This window comes from Arachis hypogaea, chromosome 6 (assembly GCF_003086295.3).
Source record: "Arachis hypogaea cultivar Tifrunner chromosome 6, arahy.Tifrunner.gnm2.J5K5, whole genome shotgun sequence".
Classification (NCBI taxonomy): Eukaryota; Viridiplantae; Streptophyta; class Magnoliopsida; order Fabales; family Fabaceae; genus Arachis; species Arachis hypogaea.
The window spans coordinates 12,796,394-12,810,474 of NC_092041.1; the positions used below are offsets into that span (position 1 = coordinate 12,796,394).

At 33.8% G+C, this 14,081-nt stretch overlaps 2 protein-coding genes across 3 annotated transcripts; one reads left to right on the forward strand and one right to left on the reverse strand.

Moving 5' to 3' along the window:
- The first annotated feature begins 2,389 nt into the window (after positions 1-2,389).
- Positions 2,390-8,152, forward strand: LOC112696096 (uncharacterized). Its single transcript, XM_025748697.3, has 9 exons — positions 2,390-3,147; positions 3,441-3,581; positions 4,760-5,140; positions 5,397-5,501; positions 5,934-6,074; positions 6,815-7,018; positions 7,234-7,323; positions 7,467-7,578; positions 7,822-8,152. Exons 1-9 carry the CDS (start codon positions 2,695-2,697, stop codon positions 7,863-7,865), a joined length of 1,671 nt encoding a protein of 556 aa, XP_025604482.1. The 5' UTR covers positions 2,390-2,694; the 3' UTR covers positions 7,866-8,152.
- Positions 8,153-8,634: 482 nt separating this feature from the next.
- On the reverse strand, positions 8,635-11,710 carry LOC112696097 (rhodanese-like domain-containing protein 9, chloroplastic). 2 transcript variants are annotated; one of them, XM_025748699.3, is made up of 6 exons: positions 11,327-11,710; positions 10,198-10,448; positions 9,955-10,105; positions 9,465-9,550; positions 9,270-9,374; positions 8,635-9,182 (listed from the first exon to the last, which is right to left on the reverse strand). In XM_025748699.3, exons 1-6 carry the CDS (start codon positions 11,368-11,370, stop codon positions 9,112-9,114), a joined length of 708 nt encoding a protein of 235 aa, XP_025604484.1. In that variant the 5' UTR covers positions 11,371-11,710; the 3' UTR covers positions 8,635-9,111. The 2 variants fall into 2 exon arrangements, with proteins under 2 accessions (XP_025604484.1, XP_025604485.1); XM_025748700.3 differs by having other exon boundaries at positions 10,198-10,392; positions 11,327-11,610.
- Between the last annotated feature and the right edge of the window lie 2,371 nt (positions 11,711-14,081).

A 14,081-nucleotide genomic window follows, 5' to 3' on the forward strand; every position in this document is an offset into this window, starting at 1 on the left:
TAAAAAAATTGAAACTAGAGTTGGATGCATTTTTGTTAAGCATCATTACAAAAATAAGATAGATTTATCTTTAAAATATAGTAATTTTACGGTGAGTAGATTTTTTTACGATTTTTTTATCGATAACCAATAATAATTTAAAAAAATTATAAAAATCGAGTTTTTATCCATTTTTCATATGTAATTTCTAAATATTTATCTAAATATTTTTTACAAAATATTAGATAAAATATATAAGCAGTTTGCCAAATAAAAAATTATTTGTCACTTATAAAAAATAATATTATTTTAATTATTTTTATCGTATTTTATAATATTTTGAGAATATTTTGGTAGTTATTAAAAGTGAGAATTATTTTTTTCAGTGCTTCTAAAATCGAGTACGATTTCGGTAGTTTTTCTTGTATATTATTTGGTAGAGTTATTTCATGTAATATTTAGCAGTTACAATTTTTTTTAAATAAATAAATGTGTATTGTTTTAAAAGAAAATAATGATATGAGCATATTATTGTGGTTCTACTAGTAGTCCAAGTCAATAATAATGCACGCTGCTTGGTCGGAGCTTGACTAGTAGCTTTTGATAGAGACATTAGATTACGAAACACACAACGTTTTCCAATTATTTTCATTTTTGAGCTTGTATTTCGGCTTTCATGTGCTTGCTAAAAAATTATTACTCAAATCTCACTTCGATTCAAGTTAGAAAATTATGCAAAAACAGGTTTGTGTTGTTCTAGATAATTGAATCAATTGATATTGATTTAATTGATTCGTGCAACAAGCATACATTGTTATAAAATACGAAGAAAAATTCTGGATCTCTAAATTAAGAATTTCAAAATAAGATATATAAGTTTTGGAGGAAGAGATACAAGTATACTAAAACCTTTAGAAGAGATTTGATTGAACTTTATTACTAATTAAGTTTGGTAATTTAATTAACATTTCTATAATTATGTTATATGCATATATGTATACTAAAAGTCAATTACATTTTAATACATGTTGAATTAAATATAAAAAATAAATTAATTAGTTTTTAGTATAGATAAAGTATTTTTTAATACTATTAAAAATTCCTGCTCATCCCACTCAATCACTCGTCGGTCTCAAAGTTCGTACCTCAAATAAAAAATTCCGTGCCACAACAGATGCCAGAGCAGAAAAATACGATTCGATTAATTATTTAAATCAATTCTTAAATATTCATTATATTTTTAATTGACATTTAAAAGAGAAAAATCATAAATTTTTCTCATAACTTTTTTGACGATGCATCTTTATATATAATCTTATAAATGACTATTTTTCATTTCTATACATTGTTATTGCAATAAATAATTTGTTTCCGTAACTATAGCACTAATGTAATAAAAAAGTAATTTGATAGAAAAAAATATAGATTAAAAAACAATATGATGGATTTTGATTTTGATTTTTATGTATTATTGGTTTAAAAAACAATTCAAAAAATATTTTTGTATCTATATTTTTTTTTAGTTTTGATACAGGGTCTGCATATTTCCAGCATTATCTTTTCAAAAAATCTCTAAAGGAATAAAAATTTAATATTTAGAAGTCCTTTTAAAAGACGAACCAAATTATTACATAACTTTACAAATTTCAAACAAATATAGTAGTTTGATGAATGTCTAAAGAAATAAACAAAATAACAATAGAACTCAACCAAAATTTTGAAACTAAATTTTTATGTATTTTTTTGGTGACAAATTTTTATGTATTTAATCTATTTGCAATAGCTACTAACATTAATTTTTTTATAGAACTATCTAACTATACATTAGTGTATAAATAAAATTATTTGAATTAATTGTTCACTGTTTTATTTTCTATTAATATAATACAAATATTTCGTTAGAATTTAGATAATAGTAAATTACTAATATACATAATAATTAAGCTTGGAAAATAAAATTCATCACATTTCCAAGGCTAAAGAAACATGTCAAGCTAAGTTTACTAAAAAAAAAAATCTTTAGTGTAAATTTTATATCCGCTATGTTAATAATTATATTTTACATATAAAAAGTAGAGATTTATTATAGAGAAAAATAATCGTGCATCATTTTTAAAATATATTTACTCTGCTATAAACAATTGTTGCTACTCAATTATATATTTGTATTTATAATTTTTTTTAAAATAATTAGAAGTTTAATTTTTTAATGTTTTTAAAAATAATATAAATTTGAAATTTATTCACTTAAATATTAAGAGAATAATTAAATGATAGATTAAAACTTCTAATCATTGCTCAATTTAAATTCGTAACTTGTATTATAATTGTCACTAATGGGTAATTACTAATTACATATAATGTTTTGAAAAGAATTAAAGAACTCCTGTTCCTGATTCTTCTCTGATCTCAACTAGTTTAAATCTAACGTGGGCAAAACCAATTGGCCCAACATTAAGACCAAACGAATAAGAAAACGCCACGTAACCACATTCCCATACGGTGCACCCGCACCAGAACCCGCCCGCATCTCTCTCTCTCTCTCTCTCTTTCCCTCACCCTAGTGTTCCTGATTCAAAGATCTGCAAACACTCTCTTTCTCTCTCTCTCTCTCTCTCTCTCTCTCTCTCTCTCTCTCGTTCTTTGTTTCTTTCTTTCATTTCTTTCCTTCGTTTTTTTCTTTTTACATTTGGCATTGGTTCTCTTTCTGTGGCGATGACGGAACCGATCGAGCCAAGCACATCGTCGTCAATGAGCACGGTGTTTCTTCACCCTCGGCGCGAGCCCTTCGAGCACGGCCTCTTACCGATCCCGAAGCTCATCTTCTCCGACCCCGCGCAAACCCTAATTTCGCTGAAGCAGAAGCTTCTTGAGCTCTCCTCCGGCGGCAAAGTCGATCCGGCGGCGATCTCCGAGTCTCTTCAGATCTCGCTGGACCACGCCAGGCTCGTCCTTGACACGCTTTCCTCCGTCCTCCCATCTTCGGAGACCGAGCCACCCACCGCCGAAGTCTCCGCCGTCGACTTGCATGATCTGTTGCTGTTCCTGTACATTCAATCCTACAAGAGGCTCCTGCCGCGCACGCACAAGGACTCCGTCGCCGTTGCTGACGTCTGGCCTTCCACCTCCGCCTTCGATGGCTACTTGTCCGCTCTCTCGCCGCTTCAGGTTCAATTATCCCTTCCCGGACGCAATCTATTTTTGGTCCATTGTGATTAGTTTTGTGTTAATCGTGGTCTTAATTTCTTTAGTTATTTGGATTTATTTGTTGTGCTTGGTTTCTAATTTCATGGATTACAGCGTTTGTTTAGGTCGCTCTAGTAATTTTCTTGGTTTTTTGTGGCTCCTGTTCTGTTATTTTCTGTTTCTCTCGGTTAACCTGGTAGCAATTTTCGATTCTAGTGATTCTGTTGATGCTGAGGAGAAGTTTTGATTTTCTGTTTTTTGGTGTGTTTATACAGCTTGTCCGGAGCAACAGCCGGCGGTTTATGCCGTCACAGGCTGACGAGGAGGCGCATCAATTGTCATACCTGCAGAAGCACTTGGCTAACATTCTGTCTCTCCTAGCTGAGCCCGTGGAGGGGGAAGGGGAAGAATCTCTGGTTTGTTATTTGATTTACTGCATGATATCCTTGGTTTGCTGATTTTTAACTTAAATAGATATCTTATATATTCAAGGAATACCATGTATGTAGTGACACTATATATCCGTCTTTAGGATTCCTTCTTGTAAATGATTCAAGTATCATGCAAACTGGGATGAAATCTTTAATGTTTGTTAAAGTATTTATTTAAATTATCCTTTTTTCATTTCATGTTTTTATGCCTCTTTTTTCAGTTTTTATTTTTGATACATCTTTTGCTTCAAAAGCAGTAGCTTCTATGAAATAATCTGTCTTTTTTTTTTATTCTATTCCAATCTTGATGCTTTGTGCATATGCCAAAGACATCAGTTACTTAAGATTTCTGGAGTAGATAGGAAACCGTTTGTGTCCTCTTCTGTTCTAGTATGATTACAACTTTTAATTCTGATTGGGTTGCAGTTAAGTAACAGACCCTCCTCCGAGTACTGAATATTCAGCCAAAGTTTTTGCATGAAATCCTTATTTATTTTTACAACTCATTCCCAATTTATCGATGAACTGTCTTGAAGAATGAGGCCTGGTGTTCTAATCTTCTGAAGAGAGGTTTGGTCTGCTGGTTGTGGATGTGTGAAGTGACACTATTAATCAATGAAAATATGAAATAAAGTCTGTGGATTTATACCGTCAGATGCTAGATTGAGCTAGTGCGTATTGAGACGACCTCTATTTTGAATTTGACAATTATGTCAAACATCTCCTTTATGTTGATTATCTAACTTCTGTGTTAATGCTGTTCCATGCTTCTAGACACTCAATACCTCATTCTTAGTTTGACTTTGACATGCATTGGGTGAAGCATATACTTGGGTTTCTTCTGTATCAATAATAATGGTAATATGGTATGCTGTCTGTTCACAGTAGTCTTCACTTCCTTTTAATTGCTGAGACATCACAATTCCAAAATGCTACCACCTTATCAGAGGCATGATAATTTATTATTGGCCCTTGGGGCAGAGGATTCTCACTTTTTATTTTTATTTTTAACTCTCGGTGAATTCATCGTTATAGCATAATCATGTAATTTGTTGATTGAAGGAATGTTTAGAAAAATTTTCATGTCATCTTTTATGTTTTCCAGGTTTTCTTTAGTTTTAGTCTCATTCTTATCCTTCTTATTTGACCTCATTTTATTTTAGGTTTTATCCATGGATAGATTTGAACACCTTGGGTTTCTAGTTCAGTTTGGTGATAAGGGATCTGAAGGAAATTCTTTGAGTCAACATTCTCCTTTCTTTGCAAACTCAGATCCTGACATGCCAGCTGTTCCTGCTCCTGCTGCACAAGTTCATGATTGGCTTCTGCAGAATATAACATCTGCATTGGAACACATTTCTGAACGGACTTCTTCCAAGGAAAATGGCCCAGCTAGTGCCTCTGACCAGGATGTTGCTATGACTGATGCATGCAATGCCCCAGTAAAGGTCTCAACAAGTACTAGAGCTCCAAGTTTCATTGAAGGGGTTTCTAAATCTTCATATGTGAAGCATGCATCTGACATTAAAGGTTCCTCTGTTAAGGTTTGTTTTCTCACGCATTTGACTAATGATCCTAACATTGCGTGAAGTCTTCCCGTTAAATTAATATTTGATATTGGACTTGGACTTCTAGCATTTGTCTTCCTTAAGCATAATCTCTGTTCCATGCAAGTTGTATAACTAGATTTAGATTTAGCTTCATGATTTGGATGTTATTCAAAGTGCTTGTGGACATTTTATCACTTGAGATTATTGTGGAAGTAGTTATGTTAACATAAGTTTTGTTTGGTTATTGCAGGTTGTAAATTGCCATGAGTCAGCCATCTACATTTTAGCACCTTTGCGATATGCCACTGTGTATGGATGCTCAGATTCTACAATAGTTCTGGGAGCAGTTGGGAAGGTAACACCTGAAAAGTAACAAGGGGTTTTGTGTTCAGCTTTTGAGTGCCTTGATGAATCTGGTACTAATAGAAGGAAAACTTGTTATTATTATTATTATTTCATTCCGTAATGTGGAAAATGATATTATGCTTGCTTTTGTTCTGTGAGACACCCCTTCCAGGTGTATGGGAAGTGCAAGGGATGATTATTGTTGATTGATTTACATTCGCACTTATGCATGTAACAGTAATCTGCTAATATTTGTTGTTTGGAATTACATCGTTAGTTGACAAATTTTTTATCTAAATTAATTTTCTATCCATCATATGCAACAGCGTTTGACCACCAGGAAGCAACTTATTGATCTTCTTCCTACCATTGCATGTGTGCTAGATTGGCCTGAGCTTCATTTCTAATAAATAGACTCATCTGCATTTTCTTTTTCTGACAGGCTGTAAGGGTAGAGCATTGTGAACGAGCTCATGTGATTGTTGCAGCAAAACGTATTTGTATTGCTAATTGCCGTGAATGTGTCTTCTTTTTGGGGGTGAATCAGCAACCTCTTATTCTTGGTGATAACCATAAGTTGCAGGTGATTCCTTCATTTATCATTTGTTTGATTAAGCTGCTAACCATGTGGTGAACTGCCTTTTCATGTTGCTTTTTACATGATAAAGTAAATATTGAGTTTTAGTATATTACTGAAATGTTACTTAAAGATGCTGAAAAGAGACCATGATATCTTTGCGAATATTGGTCAACTATTTATGACTTTGCCAGTACTATTAAGTGATATGACAGTGATGCATGATGAATAACTAAAATAGTTCGATTGTGTTAACAGCAGTGCTTAAAACTTGTTTTAGGTTTGTACTTGTAGGCATATGATGTGCATAAGCCTTTCTATTATCTAACAATACTTTTTTAACCATTTCTTGGTATTACATAGTTATGCTTATTAAATTCTAAAACTCAAGCAACTTATTATATGAGAAGTGTGGTTAATGTAAACAGAGAAAAAGATTAAAAAAAGAAGGTAGTTTCTTGTTGGAATGGTTATCAGTTATCACACATAAAATGTTGGCAGTTTAGATATCACTTAAAAGAGAGTGAATTTATTTTAAAAATCTTATGACAGTTATTTATCACTTTTTATTTGTGATGGATATCTCTGCATCTCTGTTCCGTTTTACCAAAGGTCTACTTTTTGTTCACTTTTCTGCTTCATCTAGCAGTACTAGCTGCTGATGTTGTATGCATATTTTCTTTAACTCTGCACTTTTGTCAAGTGGATTCATTGGTGGAAAACTTTCTTTTCCATAATATGCATAGGTGGCTCCCTATAACACATTTTACCCACAATTGGAGGAGCATATGAACGAAGTTGGAATTCTGCCTACAGTGAACCAATGGGATAATCCTATAGCACTGGGCATGGTGGATCCTCATGATTCACTATCTCACCCTGCAGGTGTTGCTGATGTTCAAGCAGAGTCCGCATCACGGGTGGATCCTGATCAGTTCACAAATTTTGTGGTATGACTGTTGTTTTTTGATAATGACCAGCAGGAAAACCAACTATTTTTGTTTTATTTAAGCTATTAGCATGAAGTATTTCAGCATGTGAACTGTTTGACATGTATCATATCTGTTTCTTCCATAAAGCTTTTTAGGTAGAGAATGGTTGACGCTCAAATTTCTTTTTTCTTAGTTGGTAATACCATTTTTATGTTGACATACTTGATTTGCAGATTCCAAACTTGTCTGAAGAGTCAACTGGATCTACAAAAGCCAACCCATTTACATTACCAGATGCTTATATGGCATCTCAGCAAAGAAATGTATATCTCTAGTGTTAATTGATTAATATATTAGTGATTGGATTTCCATATATTTCGTGTTCAAGCTTTAAAGAGCCAAATTCACGTGAATTATGTCTCAACTAATTGTTGAACTTGATAAAATCTTATTATCTTCTATACAGCAAAAAAATTTAGGGGAGATAAGGGAACTCTTGCGTGAAGCACCTTTAGAAGATAATCGTAAACGGGAATTGTCATCAGCTCTCCATGTGTACTTCAAGGACTGGTTATATGGTAACTGTCAACCCCCTCCCCCCTCTTTTTTCTCTCTTCTTCAGTGCCTTTTTTTAGTTTTATTCAAGCAACCGTCTTTTTTTTTTTGTTGTTAATAGTTACTTATAAGATTGATTTCAGATTTTGCGTACTGATGTGAAATGTGGGATTTAGTGGCTCTTTTAGAGCTGGTTGTTCTAAATATTGTCCAAGAGGAAGTTAAAACAATAAATGCTAATGATTTGTCCCTTTTTGTATTTGAAGCTTCTGGCAATATTCGTCAGCTTTACTGTCTTCAAGGCGATTAATCTCTGTTAGATGATGCAGTGTCAGCAGTTAATGATAGTACAGGACCAAGATTTCTGGTTTCCTTTTTGAACCCCCTCTTCAATTCCTCTTGCCAATTCTATTGGCACCATAGGTAGCTGAGATCAGACGACGTGAATTAGAATGCCGTCCTATTTATGCGGTGACATCACCGGTGCACGAAATGGAATGAAAAATACAATTGCTAATCTGATTGTAATTTTTTCTTTGTTTGTGAAAATAATTACTGTAATATTTTGTTAGCCTAAATTAATGGCCTTTGTGAAAATTTCCACCTTCCGAGTTCTAGTGTACTGCATGTTTTCAACATTTAAGAGTTTTTCCAATCTGTTGGGTGGTACCCTTGCTATTTCGATTTGGTGTTTACGATTTCGAAGTAACCAGCGAGGATGGTTTGTAGGTAGCTTCAGGGAAATAAACGACTCAATTTTGGTTCGATGTTAATTGCTAGTCTCTGTATTCATGAACTTTACACCTCAAATTATTTTTTGTCCTGGGTACAACGACGGAGTGCTGAACATTTGGCACCATAAAGTATTTTCCCTACAAATATTGTCTCCGTAGAAGGATTAGCACCATGGTTGATGGTTGATGTGAGTTACGACGTTTAATTGTGGAGATATTTTCTCATCTTGAATTTTACTCTAAAAATATTTTATCTGTCAATTATGAATTTCGATAAAGTAAAAAACAGAAATATATGATCAATAAAATTAAATGGCATACAAGTGTGGTAGAGGAAGAAAGGAATTTACACTAAAGGAAAAATAAAAATTTTCCCAAATTGTTTTCACTTAATGATCCCAGCAAAGTAGTTCAATCAGCCATTGGTTACCAATTGATGAACACATTTTTCTTCAAGATGCTCTCGTTCTCATAGCAAAACCTCATAATATACTAAGATAGTATCCACATAGCTATGACGCAGACTATCTTCAGTACAAGACATAGAACACTAGACAAAACGCTGTGACAAAAAAAAAAGGAGGCTATCTTGTACAGCAAAATAATATAGATGAAGGCAATCTATGCAAGGAACACCACAGTGAGTATACTACAAAGGACACACAATTTGGTTTATGCCTTACTGAGTTTCACACTTCACATCTCATGATTCTAAATTCCTTCACTCTAGTTTCACATTGGTCAGTTATGCTACATTGCTGCTGCATAAAGAAATGGGTAACCAAAATTGGTAAATAATGTGTTCTAATGTAAATTTTAGGCTTAGCCTGCAGGGACCAGTTGGAATATCTTCTCTGCTTGGTCAGGAAAGAAGGTAATGAACAAATATGCACCTGTGAATTTCATAACACAGTAAATTCAATACAAGTATCACAAAATTGTGACAAAAAGACAATTTTTATTCAAACAATAAAACTTACAAACAAGAATTGTTCCCAATACAGTTGAGATTTTCCCTTGGATTGTCACCAAACCAGCTTTGCCGGCATCTTGCAAGTCCTTGGATCCCACAGAATCAAATGTACCTACAGGATGGGAATATTTCACCACTTAACGAAATAATTTAATTTTATTTAACAACAAATTTAGTTTTAAAAGTCAGTGAATTGCTAAACCTGGTTTTACAGTTTGAAGGCCAGACGTTATGCATGCTACATTTGAGAAACCGGCCTGCTCTAGTTTATTTGCAGCTGCAGCAGACCTTTACAACAAAGTAGAATGAAAATTTCAAATGCTTATATTAGCATTAGCATAATAAAACTCAATGCAGGTACACCAAAAAATCAAACTATGCAAATTTATACATGTATAATGCTTCTTTTGCCAAGGCTTCTAAAAGTGTCAAGAAGTTGACTACATAATTTATACAAGTAAACTCTTAATTCACATACTTAGTTCAAGTGGGTGAACATTTGTTCTCTTTAAGCAAAGTCTTGGGTTCATAACAAAAATGGATTATCAGCACAAGACAACATCATCGGGTTTACATTCATCTAATCTCACATTTAGACTGCACTGATGATCATACTTTGAACCATATGTTTGTAATTTCTTTAGCCAATAAAAAATGAAGAATTGAAATCCCATAGGATGCCATAAACAAACCTCAGTCCTTCCTGACATACAACCAGAAGTTTAGTTTCGGGCGAAAACTGACTCTTGACCGATTGTACAAAATCAGGATTCGGCTTGGTGAATGGTAAACCAAAGAACAACCCAGAGAAATTATTGTGCAGAGTCCTTTTTACAATTGTACCTACAGAAAGACCATATCATGAAGTAAGAAAGGCAAAAGAAAAAAAATGCATGAATAAATTAATCTGAAAGGATGAACTCCTTAGTCCTTACCAGGATCATTGTCTTGATTTTCAACAAAGAGAGGCACATGATAGCAGGATTTTATGTGAGCTCTCTCAAACTGTGTTTTGTCGCGTACATCTAGAACAGTATATCCATCAACTGTTACAAGCTCCTTTGCTTGTTCAGCATTAACAAACTTCACTTCTGCTTTTATTGTAAGACTGCTCCTCCAGCGTAGTTTCCCTGGCACGGCCCTTGCATTGTGAGTTTTTAATACCAACCAAGATGTCCCCAAATTGCTGAAAACACAATCTTAATCCCTCACAATCATGTATGCATAGATGTTCAAACATTAAGTGAACTTTTCCTTCACTGTTTTCATCAATATGGTTTAGTATGGAGGCTAGTTCAAATTTTTAAATACTTATAAGTGAGAAACCACGACAATTGTAAAGAAGAAATCAAGAAAATGCCAAGACATTAAGAACATAATTTGAACATTAAAAGGGCATGCATCAATCTGAGAAGACTGTATGGCATCAGAAGAATCACCAAGGATAACTCTAGTAAAAGAAAATACTATTTCAGCATTTCTTCATAAATATGATTGAAAACCAAAATAAGCAAAACCCTCCTAATAGACTACAGTTTAATAATAAGCAGTTTAAGGGTTTAGTCAATAATATAAACTCAATGGAAGACTACTTATCCATGTACTGTGATGCTGTTCTAGCTTTCCAAATCAAAACATCATACTGAACAATTTTGAAGCCTTTGTTTACAAACCCAGTGATCAACAATGCAGGAAAAAGGTGAAAATTCTTGCAGCGTTGAACCATAGTCAATTCATTTCATAAAATATTGAACATGCAAGAGTTTATGTCATTCGAAGTAAGAAAAAATAAATAAATAAATAAATAATTGAATGGTCTAGGCATAAAATAACTAAGTTCAAGGGGCATTACATGAACTTGAGTGTTACATTGCAGAACCCAACTTCTCCATGGAGTAATCAAGAAAACATAAAACACAAGTCATTTTTAGCACTTGTTCTCCATAGCAACCAAAACCGTTATCATAAAATTGAAGTTATGAAGTTGATAATTCATCACTAACCTTTAACCATCACCATGTTAAGGGAAAAAAAGGTAAAATAAAATAAAGAAGATTTAGTTACCTGGAGGAGGAAAGACAGGAGGCATAGAAAGAAGGCCCTGCCATGGTGCCGAGAATTGTTATCCCTCTCTCTCTCTCTTTCTTTCTCAGCTATGGAAGCTTAACGTGAACACACCCTACCCAATGGTTTAGTTTAGTGGGCCATGAAATTTGGTATCAGCAATGAATATATGCCACGTGGCAAGTATAAAATCTAATCTCAAGTCTCGAAGCTTGAAACTGCAATAACCGTTAATCAAATACAACAGAACAGACGGAATCTCATTTTTAAGGTGCTTGCTTGTCTCCGGTTAAAGGTAACAGCTGTATGTAAATAACATCTGCAGTATTTACGGTTGCTTCTCGTACTTGACAAACTAAATAGGATAGTCAAACTCACTTGGTTAGTTGGTTTTGAATGTTGTGAAATAAATAAAAGATATATTAAATATAAAATAAAAATGTATTAATATAAGATTTTAGTATTAAAATAATTAGTTTAATAATGATTTGTATATATATATAATAATATTATATGTTGTAATGTGTATATATATATAAAGATAGAAAATAGTATAAAAAGTAAAGAGAGAGAGAATTGCATAAATATATATATAAAGATAGAAAGAAATATTAAAAGTAAGAAGAGAGAAAATTGTATTTGTTTATAGTAAGAGAAAGAAGAGAATATTATTATATTGTTATGTGTGTAATCTATTTGCCTCGTCCATGCTTTTATAGGCAAATGAATTCAACCTTTCAAACTATATTAATTGTGCTGTCATGAGAATTTGTTTCTTTCACAATAGGAAATCAGATCCACCATCAATGAGCATCCATCCTTATCCTTGTTCTAACACTTCCCCTTGGATGCTCATTTAGGAATATGTCTCATTAAAACCTTACTAAAGAAAAACCCAATGGGAAAAAAAAAACCTTTAGTGAAGGAAAAAGAGTACAATATCCTTTGTGACGAGAACTACCTCATTAAAAACCTTGTCAAGAAAAATCCAATGGGAAAAAAACCTGACCAAGGAAAAAAGAGTACAGTCTCCCCCTCATACCGACATCATTTAATGTCTCGAAATCGGTGCATCCCAATCTCATGTACCAATCTCTCAAAAGAGGATTTTGGGAGTGACTTTATAAATAAATCTGCCAGATTGTCACTTGAGCGGATCTGTTGGACATCAATTGTCCCTTGATTTTGAAGATCATGAGTGAAGAAGAATTTGGGAGAAATATGCTTTGTTCTATCACCTTTGATGTATCCACCTTTAAGTTGAGCAATGCATGCTGTATTATCTTCAAACAGGACAGTTGGAGCTATCTTATGATCAATCAGTCCACATGATGACAGAATATATTGAATCAAACTCCTCAGCCAAAAACACTCACGACTAGCTTCATGAATCGCCAGTATTTCAGCATGATTAGAGGAGGTTGCTGCTATCGTCTGTTTTGTGGACCTCCATGATATAGCTGTACCACCATATGTGAATAGATATCCTGTTTGAGATCTCCCTTTATGTGGATCAGACAAGTATCCAGCATCTGCATAGCCAACTCATTGTGACTTGGATCCATAGGGATAAAACAATCCCATATCAACCGTTTCATGAAGATATCGAAAGATTTGCTTGATTCCACTCCAATGTCTTCTGGTTGGAGAGGAACTATATCTTGCTAGTAAATTCATCGCGAATGATATGTCAGGTCGCGTATTATTAGCAAGATACATTAGCGCTCCAATGGCACTAAGATATGGTACTTCAGGACCAAGGATATCTTCATTCTCTTCTTTAGGGCGGAATTGATCCTTTTCCACATCCAAAGATCTTACGATCATTGGAGTACTTAATGGATGTGACTTATCCATATAAAATCTTTTCAAGATCTTTTATGTGTATGTTGTTTGATGAATAAAGATCCCACTTTTTATATGCTCGATCTGCAGGCCGAGACAAAACTTAGTATTTCCAAGAACTTTCATCTCAAACTCTTCTTTTAGAGTTTTTATAATTGTTGGAATCTCTTCAGGAGTCCCAATGATATTTAAATCATCAACGTACACAGCAATTATAATGAACCCAGATGTAGTTTTCTTTATGAAAACACATAGGCAGATATCATCATTCTTGAATCTGTTTTTGGCCAGATACTCAGTAAGACGATTATACCACATTCGTCCAGATTGCTTTAAACCATATAAAGATCTTTGCAATTTGATTGAGTATAACCCTTGCGAATATTCATTGGATGGTTTAGATATCTTTAGTCCTTCAGGGACTTTTATATAGATATCCCGATCTAATGAGCCGTATAAATAGGCTGTTACCACATCCATTAAATGCATATGCAGTTTATGATATGCAGCTAAACTGACCAAATAACGCAATGTTATCGCATCCACTACAGGGGAATACGTTTCTTCATAATCTATACCGGGCCTTTGTGAAAAACCTTGTGCCACAAGTCGGACTTTATAGCGAACAACTTCATTTTTCTCATTTCGTTTTCTCACAAATACCCACTTATATCCAACAGGTTTTACATCTTCAGGTGTACGGACTACAGGTCCAAAGACTTCACGTTTTGCAAGTGAGTCTAATTCAGCCTTCATGGCTTCTTTCCATTTTGGCCAATCATTCCTTTGTCGACATTCTTCGAATGATCTTGGCTCAAGATCCTTACTTTCATGCATGATATTTAATGCCACATTATATGCAAATATTTCATTGACAATTGTCTTATTTTGGTCCCATTTCTCTCCTGTA